This window comes from Rousettus aegyptiacus, unplaced genomic scaffold (genome assembly GCF_014176215.1).
Source record: "Rousettus aegyptiacus isolate mRouAeg1 unplaced genomic scaffold, mRouAeg1.p scaffold_m13_p_2, whole genome shotgun sequence".
Classification (NCBI taxonomy): Eukaryota; Metazoa; Chordata; class Mammalia; order Chiroptera; family Pteropodidae; genus Rousettus; species Rousettus aegyptiacus.
Window position 1 is genome coordinate 114960563 of NW_023416295.1, and position 25603 is coordinate 114986165.

The 25603-nt window shown below is 38.4% G+C and overlaps 1 protein-coding gene across 2 annotated transcripts in view; it reads right to left on the minus strand.

Annotated features, from left to right (window-relative positions):
* Positions 1-15337: 15337 nt before the first annotated feature.
* Positions 15338-25603, minus strand: part of TPH2 (tryptophan hydroxylase 2) — a 90967-nt gene continuing 80701 nt past the window's right edge. For both annotated transcript variants that reach the window (XM_016148373.2, XM_016148374.2), the window contains 2 exons: positions 17714-17847; positions 15338-17585 (listed from right to left, as the gene is read on the minus strand). In XM_016148373.2, the coding sequence (XP_016003859.1) occupies positions 17411-17585; positions 17714-17847 (309 nt within the window). In that variant the 3' untranslated portion in view covers positions 15338-17410. The remainder of the gene's footprint in view (positions 17586-17713; positions 17848-25603) is intronic.

Here is a 25603-nt window from a genome sequence, read left to right on the forward strand (position 1 = left end):
TGGGAAAATAAAGCAGGAAATGATGATGGGGAATGCTGGCAGTGGCAAGATTTGGGGGAGAAAATTGAATAATAAAGGCCTTTCTGAGAAGGTAGAATTTGTGCAAAGACCTGAAGAAAGTGAAGAGAGCAAGACATGTTGATATCTAGAGCAAAAGCATTTTAGGAAAAGGTAATAGTGAGTGCAAAGGCCCCGAGACAGAGGTATGGTTGACATTTTCAAGAAACATCAAGGAGTGCAGTATTTCTGGAGTGATGTGAGGCAGGAGCAAGTAAAAATGGTATCACAGAGGTAAGGGGATGGCTTAAGATCATGTGCATTCTTTTAGGCCATTGTGAGGAATTTGGCTTCTTCTCTAAATTCAGAAGCTTTTAGAAGCATCTGAAAAATATGACATGATCTGACCTGTATTTTAACAGGATCACTCTGGTTGCCATGTTAAGGAAGACCATCAAGAAGAAGGGGCAGCATCCAGAAAACTGGACAGAAGCCTTTATGATTATCCAAATAAGACGTGGCGGCAGGTGGGGCCTGAGTAAAGGTGATGAGACCTGATCATATGTGGCGTGTACTTTGAAGGCAGAGTTAACAGGATTTATTAATTAGATGTTGAGGGCTAGTAGGAAAAAGAGGAGTCAAGTATGACACTGAGGATTTGGGCTGAGTATGGTCAATTGAATTATTGACCTGGAGTCTTCACGTTTCCCAGCATCGGTGTCCTTCTCATGTGCTCAATGTGAGCATTGTCTGTCTTCCCTCTCAACCATGGGATTCAGCCACAGACTTAACTTTGGCCGATGACATGTGTGTGAAAGTGACTGCTTGCAGATTCTGAGCCTAAGCCTTAAGAGATCTTGTACATTGCTTCTTTCCCTCTTAGATCTCCGTCATCAGCCTGAGAAGACTATGTCCTGACCAGCCTGCTTTTTCCAGGAAGATAAAAAACAAGGAGAGTAGAGCAGCTCAGGTGACCAACAGATCTGCAATGGAAAGCAGAAGCTTAACCTCTGAAGCCTAAAGCGAAGGTACCTAGCCACGGCCAGACTATATTAGCCAATTCCAAATCAATCTTTAGACATGTGACTAATAATAAATGAGTGTTATTTTAAGCCTTTGAGAGTGGGTGGTTTGTTATGAAGCAATAGCTAACTGATACACTGAACAACTTAATGGATAGAGTTGTAGTTGCTAATATAAGGAAACCTGCAGGAGAAGTGAGTTGGAGAAAGAAAATCAGGATCTTGGACATATTAAGTTTGAGTTTCCCATTAGACTTTAAAGTGGAGATTGAATAGGAATTGTACATACTAAGGATGAGGTCTAGCCTAAAATATAAATTTAAGAGTCATAGGACTTTGGACGGCATTGACACCCATAAGATTAGTTAGGATCTCCAAGAAATGATTGGAGGTAAAGAATGGAAGAAATATAAGCCTTGGGACATTTCAATGTGAAGAAGTTGGGGAAATGAAAAAGAATCAGCAAAGGATACTAAGTAGAAGCAGACAGAGGTATAGGTGAAGCCCCAAAAGAGGATGGTGCCTGGAAGCCTGGTGAATGAAGTGACATGCAGAGTACTTGGTCCGTTGGCCCGCACGTGAAGTAAGGATGAAGACTGAAACATTGGGTCCTGCAATGTGAAGGTCCAGTGGTTTTTCTAAGTTTTAGTAGAGTGGTAGAAGTAGAAGCTTGATTGAAATAAGTTTGAGAGAGTAGGAAGAGAGAAATAGGATCAGTATGTACAGATTGCTTTATTATTATTATTATTATTATTATTATTATTATTATTTATGCCTACAGTATCTGGACTTCCTAGGTGGTCTCCCATCCAAATACTAAACAGGCCCAACCCTGCTTAGCTTCCAAGATCAGACATCAGGCTTGTTCAGGGTGTCATGGTGGTAGACCACGAACCATGGCTCCACTGGGGCGCGAACCCAGGACCTATGTGTGTAAAGCAGACATGCTAACTGCTACACTATGGAATCACGTCCCAGACTGCTCTTTAAAAGGTTTTGCTCTGTAGAGAGGAGCAGAGAAAGGGGGAAGTAGCTAGACGGATAAATGAGAATTTTTAAAGGAGTTTGTTTTTTCAATGGGAAAGAGAATGGCATTTTTATTTTCAGATACCTATGGTAATGATCCAGCAGAAGAGAAGAACTTGATGAGAGAGGTGGACAACTGATATACAAGAGAAAAGATAGAATACATGGGAACCAATGCTAAAAGGCAAATAGTTTTGGATGGGAACTTTCGTAAAGTCTTTTTTGATTGCTTATATTTTCTCAACAGAATAGAAAGCAGGGTTAGCTGAGAGAAGGGATGGGACAGGAGATAGGAGAGTTTAAAGAGAGAGGAGAACATATAAAATAATTGTCTGGAAGAGTGGGAAACTCAATGGACTACATAAGGCCAGGCTGTGTAAGGTCCACCTGAGGTGAGTGATCATGAATTTAAAGTGAGACCGATCACACGGTTGTGTGTTTGTTTACAAACAACCACTTTCTGTTACGCTCATAGAGTGGGAAGATAATTAGATGTTCCAAGGTTGGGAGTTTCTCAAACAAAATTTAGAAAGCATAAGAATGTATCAAGGGAGTTGAGTATATATACAGGGAAATGATAATGTTTGATCGTGGAATTTAAGCAAGGTAAAAAGAGAAATAAGTTTGAGCAGGGGTGAAGGAAAGTGAAAAAATTGGGTCCAAGGACTTTTAGAGTGAGGTTACTGAAAGGAGCTGCAAAGTTGGAGTGGAGGTGGCGGGAAGTAGTTTTTTGAACAGAACTTATAGAGAGGTTGCATTACTGACTGCAACAAAGTTAGGACATACCTGAGAATGAAGGCTGGAGGACAAGATGTGTGGAAGAGAGGAGGTGAAGGAAATGAAAAGTCAAAGTATTGGAAGATTTATCTAGTCTTAGATGTTGAAACTGCCAATAATTACATCAAGATGAGTGTTCGAGCATTAGAGTGAACTAAAAGATAAAATCTTTCAGACTTTCAAATTAAAAGGTTTTGATTTTTGCACAAGACTTACTTCACAACTTAACTGAAATCAAAGTAGGTGGCATTCAAATTTCCATATAAAACATTTAATGGGAATCTCAGAAGTACAGTAGAATGTTCTTAACTGACCCTACTTAACCAACTCGCCAGACTTCCCATAGCTCCTGTCTCCCTGTAAAGCTTTTCTGTTGAAACCCAGAGCAATGAGAAAACCACTAGCAGAGACCACTCTCTAGTTCTGCTCCCATCAGCTGAGTTGGGTGCTTGCCAAAAGTCAGCTATGTTTGTTCCCAACCCTGTTTATGCCTCTTAAACTTGTTTTTGTACTTGCATAATTGCAAAATTTAATGAAATAACATGTATCAATGACATGTGAATGCAAAACATTTTCTTCTTTGAAAACCATATTGAATGCTTTAGAAAGATTTTTTAAAGGTGACTCACTGAAAATTATGTTGTCAGATGAGATGTGAGTGAGACAATCATGTTCTTAAAGAATCATGAAAATATAGAAGGCGTCAGCACTCAGGTTGCCATAGTCATGTCCTTAGGTTATTGCTCCACTTCAAGAAGCCAAACCAGAACTCACAGACAATGAATTCTGGGTGCAGTTCATGCAAGAAAGATGACACTGAACTCCAATCAGGGGACACATCCTCAAATTGAAGAAAGTGGGTCTATAGCGATACATTGGTGAATTAACACAAATTTATATGTTCTTAAGGTAAGTAAAATCTTTAAGATGTCTTTCAAAATAACTTTCTGCTTTAACCAACTTCTTCAGTTAACCCTTTTAACTATTGCCCTGATTGCATTAGATTAAAGGGCTTCTGATGTTACTTTAAACTAGACCAGAATTTAGACAAGCAAACCACAAAGATCAAATGATTCAATCCTACAGTTAGTCCTTTATAAATGTGGAAAAACATTAGCTGGTTGAACTGGGCAGTGACTTTGATTTTCACTGTGATTTGTGTAAAGTCTTGTCATTACTGGGATGGAGACGATGCTGTAAGTGCATCACGGCAGCACAGCTGCCTTGAAGACAGGCTGTTCCCGAATTCCTAAATAAATGAGAATTTCTGCATTGAAGTTTCCCTTTGATTCCTTTTATATCAGTATAAGAGTTTTGATGTAAAATTGTTGTAACTTTTCATTCATCATTCACTAGTGTAGGCTGCGTGAATGTGGTTGTGAAGTAGGTTAAATAATTAAACTCACCTGCTCTAATCCAAAAGGATATGTAACAGTGTGACATAGGAAATATAACAGCAATTATGCTATGGCACAATTTGACCCAAATCCAGAATATTACTTTGAAACCACCACAACCAGGTAGTGCATCAAACAAAGAGAGACCCTGCAGAGGACTCTAAGAACAGGGCAAGCATTGCTACTAGGGTAGTAAGGAACAGATGAGAAGCAATTTAGCATCATAGAAGTGGAAAGCAGTCAATTTTGAACACTGTAATGAACTCTGTATTTTAAGAAGCAGAAGGAAAGTAATAGTAAGCTAATTGCTGCAAATAGTAAGAGATGTCTTGTTCAAAGGAAGTAGCTTACTAAACTAGAACAAGAACACCATAGACACACAGAAAAGGATCAAAAAACTTGGATGGTACAAGAGAAAAAATTGGAACCAGTTTGCTCAGCCACATTTAGCTAAGGTTTATACTCATTCTTTAGTGAGGATGAATTGAAATTCTGGTCTCATAATCGTCACTTAAAGTTTTCCATATATGATTAGACTTATGTTAACCAAATACTAAACTCTATGTATTTTCATCTCACACTGTGAATTCAGTCAAAATCAAAGTTCAAAGTTAAAGCCCCGCGTCCAGGTATTAGTAGAAGCTGTGATTCAAGACAGAACTGTAACTCTATTAACTACTGCAGGCGAAATTCTGGTGCTGATATCATCTCTTTCAGAAAATTTTTTTCTGAAAGAGATATTTTTTGGGTACTATAAATTCCTCACACCTATTAACCAAGTGATACTACAGCTAGGAATTCAGTCTATAGAACAGAGTGAGCAGACATTTATACATAAAGATTTAGAGAAATGGTTAAATTATGGTACATTTATATGTCATTACTGGGACCAAAGAAGTCACTAATGGACAATGCGTATGTGTACAGGATTGAATATTTGTTATTTGGAGAGTTGGATACTGAGTTCTTATCAAGATAGAAACTGTTTCTAATTTGGGAGAGAAGTAGTAGCAAGCTCAGTTACCTAGTGTTATCCCCATTTCATACACAAGAATACTGAGGCAAAGGAAGGTTAAGTAACTCCTCAAAAGTCTCTCAGCTACTAAGTTGTAGAGCTAGACTCTGAACCAAGAAGGTCTGATTCCAGAGCTAGGCCGCGACCAGATTCTGCCTTAGCTCTGTTTCGACAGTGGACCTCAGGGGCAAGAATCTATGCATTTCTTATGCCTGGCTTAGTTTCAGCACAAATAAGGCTGTATAGCACTGAAGTTCAGAAACTGGGCTATAGGGTCAAACATTATTAGTTTTTTAAAAATGACAGCAGGCCTCAGCACGAACTTAGGTAAGTTATTTACTTTCTCTGAATTTCAGATTATTTATCTGAAAGAAAAAAAGAAGTATAATAAAGATATATACCTCATAAGGTTTTCGTGACGATTAATGAGATAATACATTTAAAGGGCTTCTCCCAGCACTGGTCTTTGATAAATAATAAAAAAAACTCTACACAACTGGGAGTCATTTTATCTTTCTTTGCCTTTCGAATTATCTTTAAATGTTCCAAAAAACTGAATGCCTTCCAAATCTCCCAAGTATGGTGAAAAGTTCATTTAAAGAAGAATGGTGGGGAGGGAGGAAGAAGAACCTTTTTGTTACTGTTAAGTCAAAAAAAAGAAAGAAAGAAAACCACCATTTCAAGAGGTCTGACTCCCTTAAAGCTCAGCAGGGAGCCAGGCTATAATTTGGCCAAGCTGGCAGTGGCAGTAGAAAAGAACTCACAAAATACAGGTTTTGTGAATGCACGTAGGAGTAAGGTCAGCAATCCAGAGAAATCACTCAGGTAGCTGAAGGCAGTTCTCCTACCCAGCAGTAGGTATTCTTTCCCATAAATCTCCCAGCTCCTTCAGGTACTTCTCAGATGACACTAGTTTCCAGAACCTGCTTTATCCTGGCCTTCCGTCAGAGAATATTACAGAGCTCCAAGTTGTGTTTGCTTGGAACTTTGCATAGATAGAAAGTGTCACTGTCAAAATATGGTGTGGGACAACTGATAGAGATTATGAGAGGACCAAAATCTCCCTAAACCAAAAGTTTACCATTGAGTTTGTGGAGGGCAGTGGTGAGGGTGGAGAAAAAAAGAGAATGCTCATGTTTTGTTCTCCTATCTTTTGTATTCTTGACTCTTGCCCAATTGAAAAAAAAAAATGTACTGATGTATTAATTGCATAAGAAAAGTTATGAAGATAGAACCATATGATTAACAGAGAACAATGGGTAGAATAAAAATAACCCACATTTACTGCGTGTTTACAAGTGTTGAGTGGGCAGGCATTGGGCCAAACACTTTTCACATATTTTTCTATTCATAAGAACTCTTGTGAGCTAGGTGATATACGCTATTCTGGGTGCTTTAAATATATCATCTCATTTAATGTTCACAGTCATGCAGTGAGATCACTATTATTAGTTCCCACTTCACAGGTAAAATAAAGTGATTAAGCCAATTATCCTAGTTAGTAGCAAAAATGGGTACTCAGCTAGGTTATCTGATCCCAGCATCTGAATTTGTAGCCAATGCAACACAGAGGAAAGAAAAACTGCACATCTGCTAGGCCTAAGAAAACCCATTTTTTCATCCACACTTGAAGAACACTGGCTGCTTATAAGCTTTGAACTTGACTCAGAAAGAAGAACCAGAAAAATTACTCTATAAGATAAAAGAGACATTTTTAATGGTGTGTACCTCTAAAAAATAGGGCAATGTGATGTCGTGTTCAGACAAATCCACCATTATGTTCTCTTTGACTTCATTTTATGTATAACAATCATACTAAAAATAATGGATATTAAACTAATCCTGACAAAACAAGCTAATTAATATTAGCACACAGCCATCTAATTTTCCCTGGACTGAGATAGGTAATTCTAAATGAGAAGCTATGATTAGCTAGTGAAACACTTCATTTTTAAGAAATAGTACACATCTCAAAAAGAAAGAGGAAAGCTATAAATATCCTTAAAAATCAAGTGTGTTCATTTGAAGATGATGTTTTTAGCATATGTAGAGACTTCCACTCCGAAGCATTAGTGAAGCTAATAACTTCTTTCTAAGATTAAAGGAGGCATTTGACACTACACAGACCTCTTATGCTTGACCTTCTGCCCTTATGTTTCTAAGTTATACAGTCCAAATCATCACAGCCCCAAGGTCACAGAATACCAATGGGAAAAAATCCTGGAAAACTTTGAGACAGAAAAAAAGGAAGCAGGACCAAATTTTCCCACAGTACGTACCACAAAGCTCTTACATAGATCGCATCTCGGTTGTCAAGTGGGAGTCAATCCACTGTGTCATCCTGCCTTTCAGGTACCGTCTGGATTGAAACTAGGCCACAATAAAATTAACTTCACTTTCTAAAGAAAGGGAAATACCACTCTCAAAATGAAGCAAGAATCCCAGTAGGACAATACAGTCAGTCCATAAGCACGAAACGTGCCTGGCCAGGTTCGCGATTATGTCCAGTGCAGGGGTGCCCCATCCATACCCTTGGGGGCTAGAGGCTCAGTTCTGTGGAATCCATAGCTCCTTAACCCTTAAAGCTCTTCTCTTTCGGCTTCCAGGACCACACATTCCTGACTCTCTTACCTTTCTCGATGCTCTTTCTCTCTTTGCACTTTCTCTTTTCTCTGTCCATCACCGTGAAAGCCCCCCAAGCTAGCTTTCCTGCCTGTATGTGAGATGACATCAGATACAAAGCTACTGGGGAGTGGAGAGAGGTGAGAATGGACTGGCCAAAGTTGGCATTTACCACTGGTATGAGCTCACTTCACCCACTTCAAAAACTGGGACGTTTGAAATGGAAGTCAGCAAGTCCAGAATGGAGTGATAAATATGAAAAAATGGGAAGTAAAGTCCCACCCTAAGTCTGCTCATTTGGGACCTAAGGACAATCTCCATCAAGCACAATGATTTTTAAAATGGGACAATAGTCATAGTCTGGACTGTAAAAACCTATTTGGGTTTTTGTCCCACCATCTTCTCCCAGAACTGCCTCTCAACCTGCAGAAAAGGGTCTCTGCAGTTATATTTAAACCCCCTCACTCTTCCGCTCTGACCACAGCCAACTGGACCAGGAATGGACAGTTGATCCATACTGAATCAATCAGATTCTCTTTCCCAAGAATTTGAAATTTGAAATCAGAGATGACAAGACTGTCTTTGGCTAAAACTATAACATGTAAAACTCAGAAGTTTTAGAGTCATCATATTCCAGTATGCAGATGGGTAAGTAGAAAAATTCCATCTGCAGAGGAGAAAAAAAAAAGAAGATAAAAGAGTTCCAGAAAATGGAATGAAACAGATGTGCCGAGTAGGCTAAGGTAAAGGCAGGAGAAAATTTTGAGGCCTTTCCACTTGCCAGCTCTAGTCCCTTTTCGAGGCCCAGTACATCCCTGGTCTTGGGTTCCATGAGTTTTATGTAATAAACCCCCCATTGCTTGCCAAGCTAACCCAAATTGTACAAATAATACAAAAATAAAAGTCGACAAAGTAAATGCTTAAGAATGGAAAATAAAGTTAATAGTTAATCGATGTCTGATTATAATTCTTACTGAAATGAAGATCCAATTCAGTTCTCATGTCAAATGCCAGTTCTCCTCATACCTAACCTAGGTCCTCATGTAAATGCAAGCCACAAGGATAATTGCTCTGTGTCTGGACTGGGGGTTAGAACGAGCACCCCATTCAAAATTGTTTCATTTACAACCAAGGTGAAAAGGAGGTAAGAATAAAGCTCAAAGTAAAATCGAATCCAGCTCCTGTTTCCCTTCTCATATTAGAACATTTTTCTAAAAGTGAGCTCCTCAAAGAAGAGGCCATCACAATGGAAACAGATGGTTATTTTAGTAGAGCAAGTAGGAGACACTCTATATTGCCTTTAACAGGAAGGATTTAAGCAGCTCTGGTTATTCCTCACATATATTTCAGCCATCCTGTTTATGCAATGCAATAGATAGACAGATAATTGTACTATTTCACTACAAAACAAGCAGCCGAATGTGGAACAGGATTCAGAAATGGAAACCTTGTTAGTTAGCGTTAGTGAATCATCACATGAAACAAATTGTTCACTTTCTGTTTGGTCCATTAGCTGCAAGGATGAAAGGAATTGCTCTCCCAACACATAATATTCCAATTTCCTATTTTCACTTAGCACTTCCCGTTCCTGCTCTGCAAATAAAATGCATTTATATTCTGGCCTTAATTTGTTCCTTTTGACCAGGACTTTATTTTCCCAGAGACAACCCTAAGCAATTGCCTTCTGAATTGGAGCCTTGGGAACACAGTATCTCTGATTTAGAGGCTGGTTGAGTATGCATTTTGGTAGAGGGACTGGTCACTGGAACATATACCCACCAACCACTCTACCTTCTATTTCAGTTTTTCTGGGATAGACAGTTATGGAATGGCTCAGAGCCATCTCGTCACAATTCAACGCGCTATGAATAATAGTTTGATTTGCTTATTGTTCTTTCTTTCAGAAAGTTCCAACCTTTATATTGTTTCATCAATTTGAATACGTTTTTATTCCCATTTCATAGATATAAATTTTGACGTCCAGAAAGAAATGCAAAACATCTTTGAGGTCACTGAATCGGTGTATATCCACTGCTTTTGAATTTCTAGGTAGTGATTTAAGGCCATCATGCAAATGACCACAAGCCTACAGATTTACATCTGAATGAGATTCAGTCAGTTCTACCAAAATTGTCAAATAAAAGTGTGAAAGGTCACAGAAACAAAAACGATGACCCATAACACTGCTTTAGTACTTCTTCGGGCCATTAAATTACAATGATTTCATCATCTAAAAGTATGGGGAAAGCTGGAGATATGTAAGAGCTGATAGCTTTAAAAACAAGAGAAGGAAAAAATAAAAACAAGAAAAGGAAATTAATATTTGTTAACTAATTTTTAAAGTTAGACATATATATATATATATAACATTTTCGTAATTCTGTAAATGAGGTATTCTCACCCATTTATAGAAAACAAAACTGAAGCTCAGAAGTATCAATAAGACCATAGAGCTCTTTGTATCAATAAGACCTAGTAAGTGAAAAACAAGAATTTGTACCTCTGTTAACTGATTCCAAAGTCCATGATCTTTATTATACTCTGGGGGAGAATTTTTCCTTAAAGGTGCCCAATCCTAATGAAAATCAGATCCTCCTAAGAATTACAGTAAAAAAGAAGGAGAAAGAAGAATAAAGAAGAAGAAGAAGAAGAAGAAGAAGAAGGAGGAGGAGGAGGAGGAGGAGGAGGAGGAGAAAGATTGAAACAAATATGTCTTATCCAGTTATCTAAAGTTTAATTTTCCTTAATATTTTTTCCATGAATCAAATTGGTGGCCGACAGATTGAATCTCAAACAGTCGCCTCGAATCCAATTAAACACCTCTATTGAACAATTTTGCAGGCCACATCTCACCAGAAGTCATACAGTTCCCAGCATTAGAGGAAGATAAACAGATTAGGCATCCCATATTTCTATGGTACAGACTATGCCAAAAAAAAAATAAAAACACAAATAGTACTTCTTCACGAAGTCACGATTTCCTAAACCAAAAAAGAAAAATGTAAAGCAAGCAAATGGAAAAACTCCTGCCCTCTCCACTTGTGCCTTCATTCTGGATATTAGCATGCTTTTGGTGTCAGTGATGACAGCAGGAAAATGAGAGCAGGGAAGAGGGGCCATTTATTAGCTCACAACCTGGAAAGTCCAAAAATATATCTAGCTTCAGGCAAAGCTAAATCCATGGGCTTGACAATGTCAATAAGACGTTGCCCCTGCCTCTTACTCTTGGCCCTGCATTCCCTATGTGGTGGTCCCCAGAAACTCCAGACTCACACACCACCACCTACTAGTCACAAAAGAAAGCAGCATACCTCTCTCCCAATGATTCCAGAAAAGTCCAGGGTTTGCCCTTAATTAGCCCTCCACGGGTCATGGCCCACCCCTGCACCAGTCGTTGTGGACGGGGGCATATAATATCTCATTGACCAAGCCTCGGTCACAAGCCCACCCCTGTGACTGGCAGGTGGAGCCAGCCTCAGCCAAGGTATGAACAAAAGAGAAGTATGGTGCAGTTACTGGACAAAGTGGATACAGATGCTGGGTAAGCAACAGCTATGAATGTAAGCGGAGTGACAACCACCCTTAAAGGGGGGTGGGGGGAAAACACCTCTGTCCAGGTTTGGTAGGAGTCATGGGGATTTTTCCCCTCTTCCCAAACAGAATCTCAAGAGGCAGACTCGGTCTGGCAATTAGCTGTCAGCTGATCACCAATTCAAATGTGCTGGAGTGGGCCGTGCTGATGATCTGTACTAGCAGTAATCATTTGGCTGGGTGAATCAAATTATACTTTCCAATGCCACTTCAAATCAGGATTGCTATGTCTGCACTCATGTTCAGCAGTATTACCCTGCAAGTTATTTTCTTTGATATTGACTACATGTGGACTAGGGAGAAATTCGGGCTTTTTTTTTTTTTTAAATAGATTTCTTTTAAGTTCTGCTTAACAGGAAAGACCAAAAAGTGTTAGAGATTTGTGAAGAGGCTAATTAGGATTCATTCCAACTTAATGGTTAGGCTTTCACACTGAAATGGATAAGGGAACATGTTTTGCCCTTGCAAGGTGAAGATTTTTCATCCAAGAAACAGTCTGATTTGGGAACCTCATTCTTTCATAATGCCATGTGCAGTGATCAATCAGATGTAATGATCAAAAGGAAGTTTTCCTCAGTCAATCCTGATAAACAAATAACTGCTGTAGTGGCAAACCTAATGTGTTCTTGACTTCAAATTCACTTGCCAATAATTGGCCTCATTAACGTCTGTGAAGTTAGCTGTTCACTAAAATTGGACAAGCTGTACATTAGATGTGTTCAGTGGTTTGCAAACCTTTGGGAATAATAGACCTACTGAATCAGCATTTTCCTAGCTCCATGGAAATAAACAAGCAAGGGATCTGGAAGGAGTGAAGGAAGAATCGGCAAAGGCCTACCATCTTCCCGTGATTAATATTATCTTTCTCTACCTATACAAACGAGAGCTAGCTTTGAGTCTTTTGTAAAGATCTGATTTTGACAGAAAATGAACTTGATTTCTTTGTGCCATCTAGCTCTCAAATTACCCTCCCACATCTGTCAGATGTTTTTGCTGTTCAATTATAAAAACTATATCCAGAATGGATTATGAGAATGCTGTTCACAGGCCCCATAACCACAGATGCCCTTGGGTTGAACATCAGGCTCATGCTGATCTTCCCAGAGGAAGAAATACACTTCCAGCTGCTGCACCAGACCTACCTTTCTTGGAGAGAAGAAGAAATCACAGCAAATGAACCTTTCTGGGTATCTGAAATTTCTATTTGGGTAGATGAGAGGCAGGGAGAAGAGTAGAAATAGACTTAACTAATTCACTTACATTTTTATGGGCTATTCCTACAGAAATAGCCAGAGTGGACAGTGAACACAACTATTTAGTTTGCCTAGAGGTGGAGTAGTTTTTTTTGTCCTGAATTACCCTAAATGTCAGCACCACCAATAGTCACAAAGAATGCCTATTCTCTACTTCATTTTTGCGAGTCACCATACTTCTCTTTTGTTCATACCTTGGCTGAGGCTGGCTTCATTATCTGTGAGTCACGAAAAAAAAAAAAGCCAGTCTGGCTTTTTGTCCTTAAAAGCTTGCCAGAACAGTTTTAATGTGATATTGTTTTGTCAAAGGAAGTTTTAAGTATTTGAAAAAGATGCCGATATCATTGGATATCTGCTTCTCTAGCAAAATAACCAACCTAGGTACCAGTTATTTCAGTTTCCCCCGTGTTTCATCTGAGAGTTCTGACCCACTCATTTAACTTTGTAACCTATTTCATTACAACTATTCCTAATAACGTCCACCATAATCCAGCAAGATCTTGACTTTGCACATTCCCTCGACATTGTAATGGCCTCCTAATCGGTTTTACCACTTCTACTCTCATCGTCAACCCACCCTCCAACCCCACTATAATTCGTTTCCACGCAGCAGCCAGACTAACCTCTTAAAAATGTAAATCAGATCTTGTCACTATCTTGCTTCCAGCCCTCCAGGACTTTCTGCTGCATTTAGAATATACCTGACGCCTTCTAGATCCCCATATTATTCATCCTAGTCCCCTTCCCCCACGCTCATCACACCCCATGCTATTCTTTACTGCTCCTCTCCAGCCCACTGGCAATCTAGCTCTTCCTCAAACATAGCAACTTCATTTCTGCCTTAGAACCTTTGATCTTGTCATCCCCTCTTCCGGGAGCACACTCTCCACACCTCCCTTCATACCTGGCTTCTTCTCATCCCATGGTTCTTCATCAAATGTCATCTGTTCGAAATGCCTTCTCTGGCCGCCTTACTGCCTCCTCCATGTTCTTTAACACTTCCCTTCGTTAATTTCTTCATAAAATGTGCCACAATCTCAATTAAATAATCTAGTTTGTTGCCTGATGGCAACATTCTATCGTCCACTAGAATGTAACTTTGAAGTAGGCATTAACTTCTGTCTAATCCACCACTATATCCTCGGTGTCTAGAACAGTGCCTGATACAGTCCCTAATATTGTCTAAACTATTGAATGAATGTTTGTGACCGCCAAATCACATTATATTAAAAAAAAAATCATCATTTCATGTTCCAGAACGGGTTTATTTTGAACACATGCAAATCTACTAATAGAAGAAGCAGTATCCACTATCAATTCCCTTGACCCTTCTCAGAAGATGGCCATCTGCATAAGAATCGTTTCTCAGAATAAGGGAATGTCTTTGGAAACTGAAAAAGGAAAAAAAAACTCAGACATGTGAAAACTCTGGGCTGCCTTCTTTTTCATTATAAGTAAGACAAGGTTCATGAGAGTAAGCATCAGCGCTTGATTCTCTAGAAGTTGAAAATTAGATCAAACGAATTGGAGGCCAACTGCATCTTGTGTTAATGTTTTCCTCCTCGAAGGAAGAAAATGAGATGATGTGAGCCATGACTCCATTTGAAAATGAAACTTTGTATTTCTATTTGCTTCCACTTTAAAGCACACTGTTTTTCATTTCACACTTTCATGTTAGTAAATGTTGTGATGTTTTACATTCATTAGGCTCAGGCCTATTTACTATGTGCAAGTAAGACAAGCACAGATATATCATCCCCATAAAGAATCATTTCTAAATTCACAGTAAATAAATACTAAGCCAGAAACCCAAGTTTCACAACCCTTACCACTAAACAAAAACAAAAACAAAAAATTAAACCAACGGGTCAAAGTTTACCACTCTGAAAAGATAAACTTATAAACAATCTATTATGCTCTTATTATGCCAAATAAACTGATCATCTAAGAAGACACTGGATGCATGATCCTAACTCATAACAGACAAAAATGCTTCCAGAAGGAAACAACTAATCAGATTCTGGCTGTCTTTTGCAAAGCATGGTACATAAGAAACTTGGTGTTATTGGGAACCTTGGGTTGACTTCTGATTAGCTGATTACTGAAGTCAGCAGCAAAGCAAAAATCAGGTAGCGATGTACAGTGAGATGACAGTGAGCAAGTGTCTTTAAATTTATAATTGCCCTTGGATCTATTTAATTTAGTTTTAAGTCATGAGTGATAATTAAGATAATGGTTACACTGAGCAGGTATCAGAGATGACAAGAAACTGGCTGTGATTATTTTGTTGTAGTGTTTTCATTTAGGGACTTTTTCTGTCAACACTTGTCCTATGATGGCTATTAAATTTTATAGGGTTTTTCCTACCATTAGCTGTAATGGCATTTGCATGTTAAATGCTCGCAACAAATGAAAATCATGATCCCAATGCTTCACACAGTGAAAACCATGGTAACTGCTTTTCCAAATGGAGAACAAATCGAAAAAAGAACCAAGTACAGTAATTCTTCCTCCTTCTATGATACCTATATAAACTCTGTGAGAAAGTCTATTTACTTTCCAACTCTTCTGTTTTTGAAACAACACAGATTTTGTACATGTAAGAAAACTGAAGATTCCACCATAAGCCAATCAGAAGACAGCTTGAATGTTATTTTTATTGAGGGAATTTATTTACAATTAAACATAATTGTTCCTTCAATACATTTAAGAGGCTCCCTTTCACAGGCTAGAAGGGAAAAGCTTAATGATTACTTATGGGTCTCTTTTTAATGGTGTCTAAAGCAACACCAAATGATGGAAACAACACAGACAACCAGACATTGAGTTTCTTAGCCAATTTTTTCCTCTGAGAAAATTCAGCAAGTAGTTCTAGAAATTTCTGGAATAGTATTTATAAGTAAATAATTATTCAAGATCATCTAGATTTAGCAAAGCAAAATGTAAGACACTATGTATTTATGGATCTATAAACTACCAAAACTATTCTTTTATTTGTTTCAGCTTGCTCATAATTTCTCTACCACCAATAATTTTTCAAGCTACCATCTCTTTCACCTAGAATAGCATTTAAATTGCATGACTTTCATATTCTGTCCACCAAATCCTTTTTCAAAAATTCAGTTGTTCTGAGAATACTGCAGAAATGAAAGATCTGCAGTTAAGGTAAACAAATAGTTAAGGAAAACAATATTCAAAACTCTGATTTTTCATTTTAATTTTCCTTTTCTCTGATGTATGTTTTAACTCTTTCTCATGTTCTTCCTGAATACATTTAGTCCAAATATTTCTGACTCATCATGTGTCCTTACAAAAGTATGAATTAGTTTGAAATTATATGTAATTTCTTATTAAAAGAACATCCTGGGAAATTTCTTTAGTAAATATTTTAGAATAGCTAACTTTCATCATCCTTCCCTCCTCTTTTTCTCATCTCCTCTTTCATCCCCTCCCCCCACCCCAGGATTCTGTGCCTACAAAGCAGAATTAGGGAAATAGTGTTATGTCTGTTGAGAAAATCCAAAGGCGAAATTCATTATTTTGTTCAGCAGTTTTTTTTTTTCACTTGATTATACCTCTTATGGCAACCATAATCAGAGATATGTGGTGTATTACTATTGTTTGCCAAAATTTGGGGCAAATGAACAGACTCCCAGAGATCTGGTTTGGTTTGGGCCTCTAAGAGGAAAAGTCTGTACTGTTGGCAAGCCTTAATCACAAACCAAGTCATGTTTACTGATAATTAGTTTTGATCAGCATTAGCTTCTCTTCTCTGACTATACATAAAAACATGAATTTACTAAGTTCTTAGTAATCCAAAAGCAATATACAATGGGCTATAAATGTCATTGCACATCTAACTGTGCTACTTTGGGAAAATCACTTAACATCTCTGAGACTCAATTCTCACATCTTTGAAAGCAAAGCTCTATGATTTTTGTCCTCTAAGAGAAATGGGTTAAACATCTGAACATGATAATTCACTTTATTCCAGCATAAAATTAATAGTCCTGAAATTTATTCCCCACTGTTAGTCTTTCCTAATATCCTTTCTGGAAGTATTTTCTTCCAAAATACCTTGGGAAGTAAGTCACAACTCATTTTCTACAAGGTCAGTGCACTCTACATATTCCATTTTTAAGAATCTCTCTTGTCTTACATTGCATAAATCCTCAACCTAAAAATCATTCCAACTAGTGTGTCACCTCAACAATTTTTGAAACAGAATATTGAATCTTTGTTAATATGATGGGAAGTTTCACACAATTCTGGGCTTATCTCAAATAATGCTATGAAAGCACTGACACTATAGAAAATAGAAACAGTTTCACTGCTATTTTCATTTTATCTAATGAACACAGAGGAAAGACTCCGATCTGAGACTAAAAAGGTCATAAGCTAGAATCATAAGAGGGCTATTTGTCACAAATTTTACATAGAAGCAGCTTGGTTAGAGACACTAAGCAGGAATGTCAAATCAATTTAAGACATTTAAACATATTACACTCTTTCATGCAATGATTGGTTACCTGTTACTGGGTTCTCTATGGTATTTCACATATTAACACAGTAAGTTACATGCAGATAGAGATATACAGAATCACATGCTTACTAGCTAAGCCATGAAACAGATGGTCATTAGTGTTATATGATGACATTGACTGCTAAACCCCCAAAAGATTATTCTGGCGACAACACTGGTCCCAGGCATCAAATCCCCAGATATTGGTTCATTTTGTTCAAGGCGTCACACACTGTATTCAAATCACTGCGGAGATCCTGCACCACGTTTTCAATACTTCTGGTGTCTTTCAGAATTTCAATGCTCTGTGTGTAGGGATTGAAGTACACTGAGAAGGGACGGGTGATGGACTTTGCAAAGTCCCTGCAAAATAAACAGAAATAGAAGGATATGCGATCGACCTTCATTGGTGCAAGAGATAGACAGAAGGAAGGAACAGGGCCAGAAAAATAAGAAGCTATTTTCTCTAGGTGGGAGAAAAACAAATTTACCTCATCTTTTCCTTGGCTTCTTCAAAACTTTCTGAAACAAAATAGGCTTCCTGGAAGGTGGTGATAAGGCATTCTTGTAAGCAAGTTGTCTTTGGGTCAAAGGCTTTCACACATGCCTTGTCAGAAAGAGCATGCTGCAAAACATACCACAAAACCCATTAAACTCCATAATGAGACTTCTGAAGTGCCATGACGTCACACTTCCACAACATAGCTCAGTGATTTCATAGAGCGGCTCAGTTACTAGTCAGCCATGAAATATGAAACTCTCTCATATGTGGGTTAAACTGAGTGTTAGGGGGGTTGTCGTTGTTTTGTTGTTGTTGTTGTTGTTGTTTTAAGTATGTTCAGTGCTGAGATTATGGTGGTTTTTTTTTTTTTACTTATTATCAGCCAAATTCACACGGAAGAACAATTCAAAGCTATATCTCAACAGAAATGTAATTTTCAATCTGTGCTATGAATAGAAGCAGGGAAAGCATAAATATGGTCCTAAATTTATTGCTATAAGCAAGGTACTAAAATTTCACTTAAATGGCAGAAGTAATAATTACCTGCCTGAAGAGGTAATTGGGACTCTGACTAAACTATTTGCAGACTCATTGAGAGACATTTTGAGGCCAGGTACTGTGTAGCAACAGAGTCTGGAGTGGGTCTGTATATTTGAGGATATTTGCGAAGCATTCATTTACCTTGTACCAAGTACAGCAGAGCAAAATAGAGCCGATAAATATTTCCAGGTGGGAAAAAAAGAGCTAGTATTAATAGTTATAGTTATGGCCAAAGCAGGCATTAGGAAAACAGGAAAGCCAGTGTAATTACACTTCAAACCATCATTAGCTCCATTCGGCTCATTACATGACTGGCCCAAAGAATAGCAAGGAACAATGAAGGACTGGATTCTCAATATAAACTCAGTGATGTGAAAATTTAGTCGTCATTTTCTGCCATGTGCCACCTGCCTATTTATAGACTGTGAATCCATTATTCTCAAATGGAATGTCCAGAAGAATCACTAAGGAGCTTATGAAGAATCCAGACCTACCGAATAAAATCCAGGCCTTGATTTTATTTGGTAGGTCTGCATGAACCCTAGAAATCTGCATTTTAAAGGCATCCAAGGTGACTCAGACTTCAGTGGTTGTGAACCATATTTTGATAAATATTTCACTAGATTCAATCTCTTTCTTAATCGAAAGGGTAAATTCATTGTGAGAGGGAAAAGGGGTAGCATAAACTTTTGAACTGGGAGTTCAAAAACTTGGGCTCTAGTCCAGATGTTGCTGCCATCTAACCAGGCAACCTTGACAAATTACTTCACCTCTCTGTGCCTCCCTTTCCTCAGAGAAGTTTGGGCTAGGTGATTTCTGAAGACACATTCTATTCCAGCCTCTGGATTCCACCCTAAGCACTTTTCTACTTTCTCAATCTCTAACTGCTAAGGTTTCCCAGAGAAATGTGGAAAAACCTCTGCTGTTTAGTATTCTTGGTACATTCCCCCAACAATTTCAAAACACATGGAATGATTTGCTGCCTTCCATGAAGAAGGCTGTGGTTCCCAAAGTTTGAAAATATAATTGTGAACCAAAGGACTGACATGCAAAAGAAAAGGCACGTGGCCCTATGCTGTATGAGATTTGCTTCCTCACAAGTTCCGTTGTCCAGATCAATGCATATGTGAATCAGGGAATGTGGATGGCCTCTTGAAGTGAACTCATTTTTCTGGCCCACAAACAACTTCATTATAAGCAGAAGGTCACTACACCTCCAAATGCATTTGTGCTAGATTCAGTGCAGTGCACTGAACATCAGGGGATTTTGGTTTCACATGACTAATAATTCTGTCCACATGTTTAAAATAACTTTGGTTTCAAGAAACAAACTGTCCTTTCAGGAGAGCTGTTGCTCCTCTACAAAGAAAAGGCCTCCTATAAGCAGGCCATAGGTTTGCAGCCATATTTTCTGGTAGCATTTTACTTCAGTATGTTGCTCTTATTGTTCATCCATCCATCAGTACATATTAAAGGAAGGAATATTACTGACTCGGTGTCCTTAATCGTTCTGTTCTCTCAGCCTCACATTCAGGAGCGCGGGCAGAGTCAAAGCAGAACAGGCTGTAATAATGGTCAAGCCACAGCTCCCCTAGGGCATCCATGCTGAGCCCAAGACTTTTCACTGGGTCGAGGACAAGCACAAGAAAGAAGTAAAATTCATCTGCTAGGGCCTGCAATGCATTGATAGGAAATTAGCCACCTTAGCAGACACTATGTGTAGAGGATGCCTCCAGAATGTGTGCATGCAATACCAGAGACTGGAATCAGCATAGATTTTAAAAAATATATCATGTAACAACTCCACTAGAAATTCAGATGATCTTGTTTAGTCATTTTAAATGGTAAAGAGGATGAGAGCAGACCAAGAAAACTTCCAGAGGACAGGTGCTCTGTCCAAGACTTGAAGAAAATTCACTGAATTCACAACATATAATTTGAGGCAAAGACCATTAGACAATACAAATCATACTTGCCTCATGTATTCAGAGGAAAAATTGGAAGCTGATTGTTCTAAGCTTTCAAAAATACAGTCTATCCTCAGGAGCCTGATGTGTCCAATAACCTGGTTACCTGTTGAGGACCTCTCTATTCATGGAATATGGGACCACTGCTACTCTGTGGCTGTTACAAATATAGGGATGATAATGGTACCCAAAGATTGGCCTGAAGAATGACAAGAGCCTGGAGCTAGGGGAGCAGCCAGTGAGCGAGAGTAATAAATGATGTAATGATTACACCTATAAATAGTCTCCTGTGTGATGACTGCCAGGAACATCCATGCAGCCCAGGAGGTCCCCTGTTTCTGAATACTAGAGTGTAACATAAGGAATGTAAAAAGCATCCATGCCTTTGTTAATTCCAAAATCCACTGCACACTGGAGTGAAGTCCTACAGAGTTTGTGCCTCAACTACTATCCATGTCTCTCTAAGCCGCAGGGTTTGGAGAGCAGCTATCACGCTCTCTCCTCTATGTCCAGAGTGGATTCTCTGTAAACATCAAGCCATACTGCAGATGTCCCCAGGGAACTCTGTGGTGAATCCTTCCTGAAGTGTTCTTCAGGTACGCTGAAGTCTGCAAGAGAGAGGCTTTATAATGCTGAGAGAACTTGGCTGACAATCTGTTACTCTCAAGTCATTTTAAAAGTGCAGGAATGCTTGAGAATCACATCCTGTCATCTAAAGGGGTTGTTTTGGATTTACACATAATGCTAAAGGGCAAGGGACTGGGAGTTGGGAGACCTGGGTTCTAAAACTAGCTGTCCCAGAGGCATCATATCACACGAGTAAAAATTCCCCTGGTTGGGACCATTTCCCCTTTGATAAACAGAAAAGATTGATCTCTATGAATTGTAAAGGTCTTCTTGCAATACCATCTTAGCAGGGCCTGCAAAGACACGGCACTCATACCCCTATCCTGTCCCTCCACCCCAGTCAGCTTTAATTGACCACAGCAGCCTTTGCCACTGGTTCTGGGTACGGCCTTCCCACCTTCCTCAACAGAGATGGTCATTACTAACTAATTGGTTTCAGAGCACAAATTAATACTTATTTGCCATTTTAGCTTTTTAAATTAAAAAAATCTCTTTCAACATCAAATATTTCCCTGGATCTAATTGTGTTAGGGGAAAGCTCCTACATGACTTTGGGCAAGTTGTTCTACCTGTATAAACCTATTCCAGTAATCATCTGGAAAATGGGAATATTAAGAGTATCTGTAACCCAGAGTTGTGGTAAGAATTAAACAAGGTAATGCATGCAAAGTACCTGGCACATAGGAAGTGCTCAATATATTTATCATTGCTGATTTAGTCTCAAGATGGTGCTTGGTGTACATATGTATTCAGCCTCCTCTTCCTCAAGAGTCTAGAGCCTACAGGTATATAAACATGGCCATGGCTATGAGGCCTCCAGGCCCTACACTGCAACAGTGACTGCCCTTGGTTCGCCAGTTTAAATCTTCCTTCTCCCTGCCTTGCAATGCCAGAGTTACCATCTCAAATAATCTAGATATAAATCCTGTGAACCTCACCCTCTATATTAGGACTGGTTAAAGTTGGAGAAAAACTCAAGTGTGAAATTAGGTTTATAGGTAGCTTGGACCCTAGATTCTGAATAAAAGTTTGCAAACACCCTTACTAAAGGGCGTTAAAATCATCTTTTCCTACATCAGGACAACAAACATATACATTTGTATATGCACGTATGTATGTATGTATGTATGTATGTATGTATGTAGTGTGTAAAATTTTTTGAACCTCCCTCAAATGTCTTTGCTGCTAATCAAGCACAACATGGCACTGGCATCCGTATTGCCAAATTGGGTGACGATGACATTGCACTTTTTTTTTTTTTAATGAGGATCCTGAAAGTTTCATCAGTTTAAATAAGCTGCAGGGACAAGGGAACCAACTCCCACTTCAAGCAATCCTTTCATAAAGGCCAAAGTCCCATTTCCAGGTCTCAGTGTCCCAGCATTTGCTCAGTCACTATTAACATTGCTATCAGGAGAGGAAAAAACAGGACGAGGAAGGGAGGCACAAGCCAGCTGAGCAGGGTAAGTGTGCGGGAGCTCGGAAGCACTGAGTCCTAACTTTAGGCACGCTGCTGACAATACCAGATGTCCTTAGAGAACCCAAGGTGTCTCAAGTGTCTTTGCTACAGCCTGGCAGTAATTCTGAACACCTCACAGAGTTGCTGCAAATGGTAGTAAATACAGATGACTATAATATATATAAACCTGTTCTGTGAATGCTGATTAATAGCTATAAAACAGGAGTACAATAAATTCACTGTGCAAGGATATCTTAAAACTGAAGCCAAAAGATAATAATAATTAAATTTTTTAAAACCATTAGCTAAGGCCATTTACCAAAAAAAAATCTAATCTTTGTCCTTAAAGAAATAAAGAACCAGACTTTACAATTACCCATGGGGGGAAAAAGGGAGAAATTGCCTTTTGCTTTAGAGATAGATTAACTTTTTGAGATGACTCAGCCAGTTCATTGATTAGCAACCACTTCCTTACTGCTTAATACGAACGAACATTACTTCTCCAAGAGAACTGGATTCAACAGACCCATATAAGTCACTTTCTTAGACCTTCCCTACTAGAGGCTCCAACTTCCTAGAAATCTGAGACCTTCAATTTTTTTTTAATACAATGAATAAATGAATGAAGGAGTAAATAATAAAAATTTTAAATGAGAGACTTATAGTTAGGTCAGCTCTGGGTCAGAGAGAAAAAGAGTATGAAAGGAAAGACATAGGCTAGACTGTGGGTGAATAGCAATCAGTTATACTATTTTCAACCTTTTTTTAAGTCAGTTTTCCAGATGACTTAGTTCATTATTAGCTGCTCTCCACAGTGATGAAGGTATGAAAAATTCCTACCGAAACACGCTTTTGGAATTCTTGAAAGATCATGACAGAACAGATAATTGGGACAAGAAAGAGAGCAACCATTGCTGATTTTTTTTTTTAAATAGTCTTCATGGTTATCAGATTATTGTTAGCTTTTACAAGCTTTTCCACATTTTTTTTGTTTCTATATCCAAATATAAAAATATTTTGACGTTCCTATTGCCAAATTGGGCTGTAAAAATTGTCAAAATTCTGTCAAAAAATTGTTTTAGAGAAAGCATTGTTATCATAAAAAAAAAATGGGAGAAATGAAAGTTATCCTACAAACTCTAGATATACTACTTGAAGTACTTGGCCAGCTGTGAAATGTAACATTCATGCCCAGGAAAATCTAGCATCAACAAAATTTTTGTTAAAAGTTTAACAAATTTTAAAATATGTTCTGTTCAAGGAGAGAAAGGGAATTGTGGATATTTATGTAAAGGTTATAAAGACTACACCAAAAGCTCCAATAACTTAGCTGACCACATTCAAAATTGTAAACGTGATTATACTGGACTTATTATAATGCTATTAATAAAGTTATCCTTACCTGGGTCCAGGACTATCATCCATTCATTCAAATAAAAATTAGAAGTATTCAGAAGTGCTGTAAGAGGGCTCTGGATGCCTACACAGAGCGGGCCAGGGGCAGGGGGATGGTGGTAAGGGAAGGGGTGCTATGGAAAAGCATCTGCATCATGTTATGTATTCTCTGTGAACCATCAGAAGGTATTTCTTATAGAAAGAATTTCTGAATTGTAAAAACGGTCCAAAGTTGCAATCATAGGGATGTTGGAGTGTTGAAATTTGAGAATGGAAGAATGCTGATGACCAGAGGTGATGGACCAGAACAAGAAGATCCACAGCAGACAATGCCCTTCGGTGTACATATTTTGGGCTGATTTCCATTTCCAGATGATTCTGTCCGCACCGATAGGAACAAAAACAACAGATTCACCCCAGTGCTGCCTACACATGCCTCATTAACCAGACCAGAGGACCCTGTCGAAAGTTAGGGCAATGAGAGAGATTTGTTTCTTTTGTTTCTGGTGTAATTTATAAACCCTCTGAGGAGAATGTAAATAGATGTAGCTCAAGAGCTACATCGTTTTCAGCTAATTCCTTTTTCAGGGAAATCAAGAGCCACTCTATAGAAGGCATGGGGTTTTCAGGGATATGACATCATGTTATTGATGTGGGCTCTGGACACTGCACTGAGATTAGCCTCAAATGGATATTTTTGGTGAGAATTTAGTAAAAAATTTAAAAAGTCACATTGCATCGGGCTTTGGTTATGTTAAATATTCATCTATTCCTAACCTCAGGCAGCTCCCTAAACAGGCCAGGCATTGACAAGAGCATATACACTGCTGCCCAATGACTAATCTGTGCATTTCATCCTCTCCTTATTCACCCTTTCTATTCCACTAGAATAAGCTTGGGCAGCAAGCTCTCATCAGGAAGCCGCCCTAGGCATGGCCAGGTACATTGCCACACTGTTTGTATTACCTGATTGGTTATCTCTTGCACTAGAATTTAAACCCCTTAATAACAGGGATCCTAGGCAGTGTAGCCTAGTGGTTAAAGACTCAAATTCTGGAGCCAAGACTGCCTGGACTTGAGTCCAGCTCCAGCACTTCTTAGCTGTGTGACATTGGGCAAGCTTTTTAATGTCCTTATGCCTCAGTTTACTCATCTGTGATGATAATATTACTTATCTCATTGGGTTGTTATGAGAATTAAGTGGGTTTATATGTCTAAAGAGCCTAAAATATTACAGTTTATTTAAGTGTCCATTGAGGTAGTTGTTATCTTCTTCTTGTTGTTATTCTTCATCATTATTATTTGTATTTGTATACCCTAGTAACTGAAACAGTGTATGACATAGTAGGTGCTCAACCAGATGTTTGGGGAATGAATGGATGGAGTCATAAAGTGAGAGGATTTGATAAAACTAAATCGCATCTTTCAAGAATAGAAACAACCCAAAAGTTCCAATGATCATATATTTCCCAATTATATTATGTAAGGATAATCAATACTCAAAATAAAGCACTAGGATAGTCCATAAGCCTGATCTTGGTCTGAATAATCAAAGCAAGATTAAATTTTCAGTACCATTTCCAGATCATATATCACATCGCATTCTAAATTCATTAAAACTTACCATACAAAACATGATATAGATAGTAGTCCTTAAATAAGCAGAATATTTAAATTATAAGATGCCCTAGGCCCAAACACTTCTAGATAAACAATCATTTTACTGTATTTTAGGGCAAAAAAAATATATAGCATTTCTTAGGCATCACTATACATAATAGATATGTCTCAGACCATGTTTATTTAGGTGCTTTTTCTAAATTATGTATGTCTACAAATATTTTAACACACATTAATTTTGAAAAAGCTAAAATAATCTCAAATTCCCCTT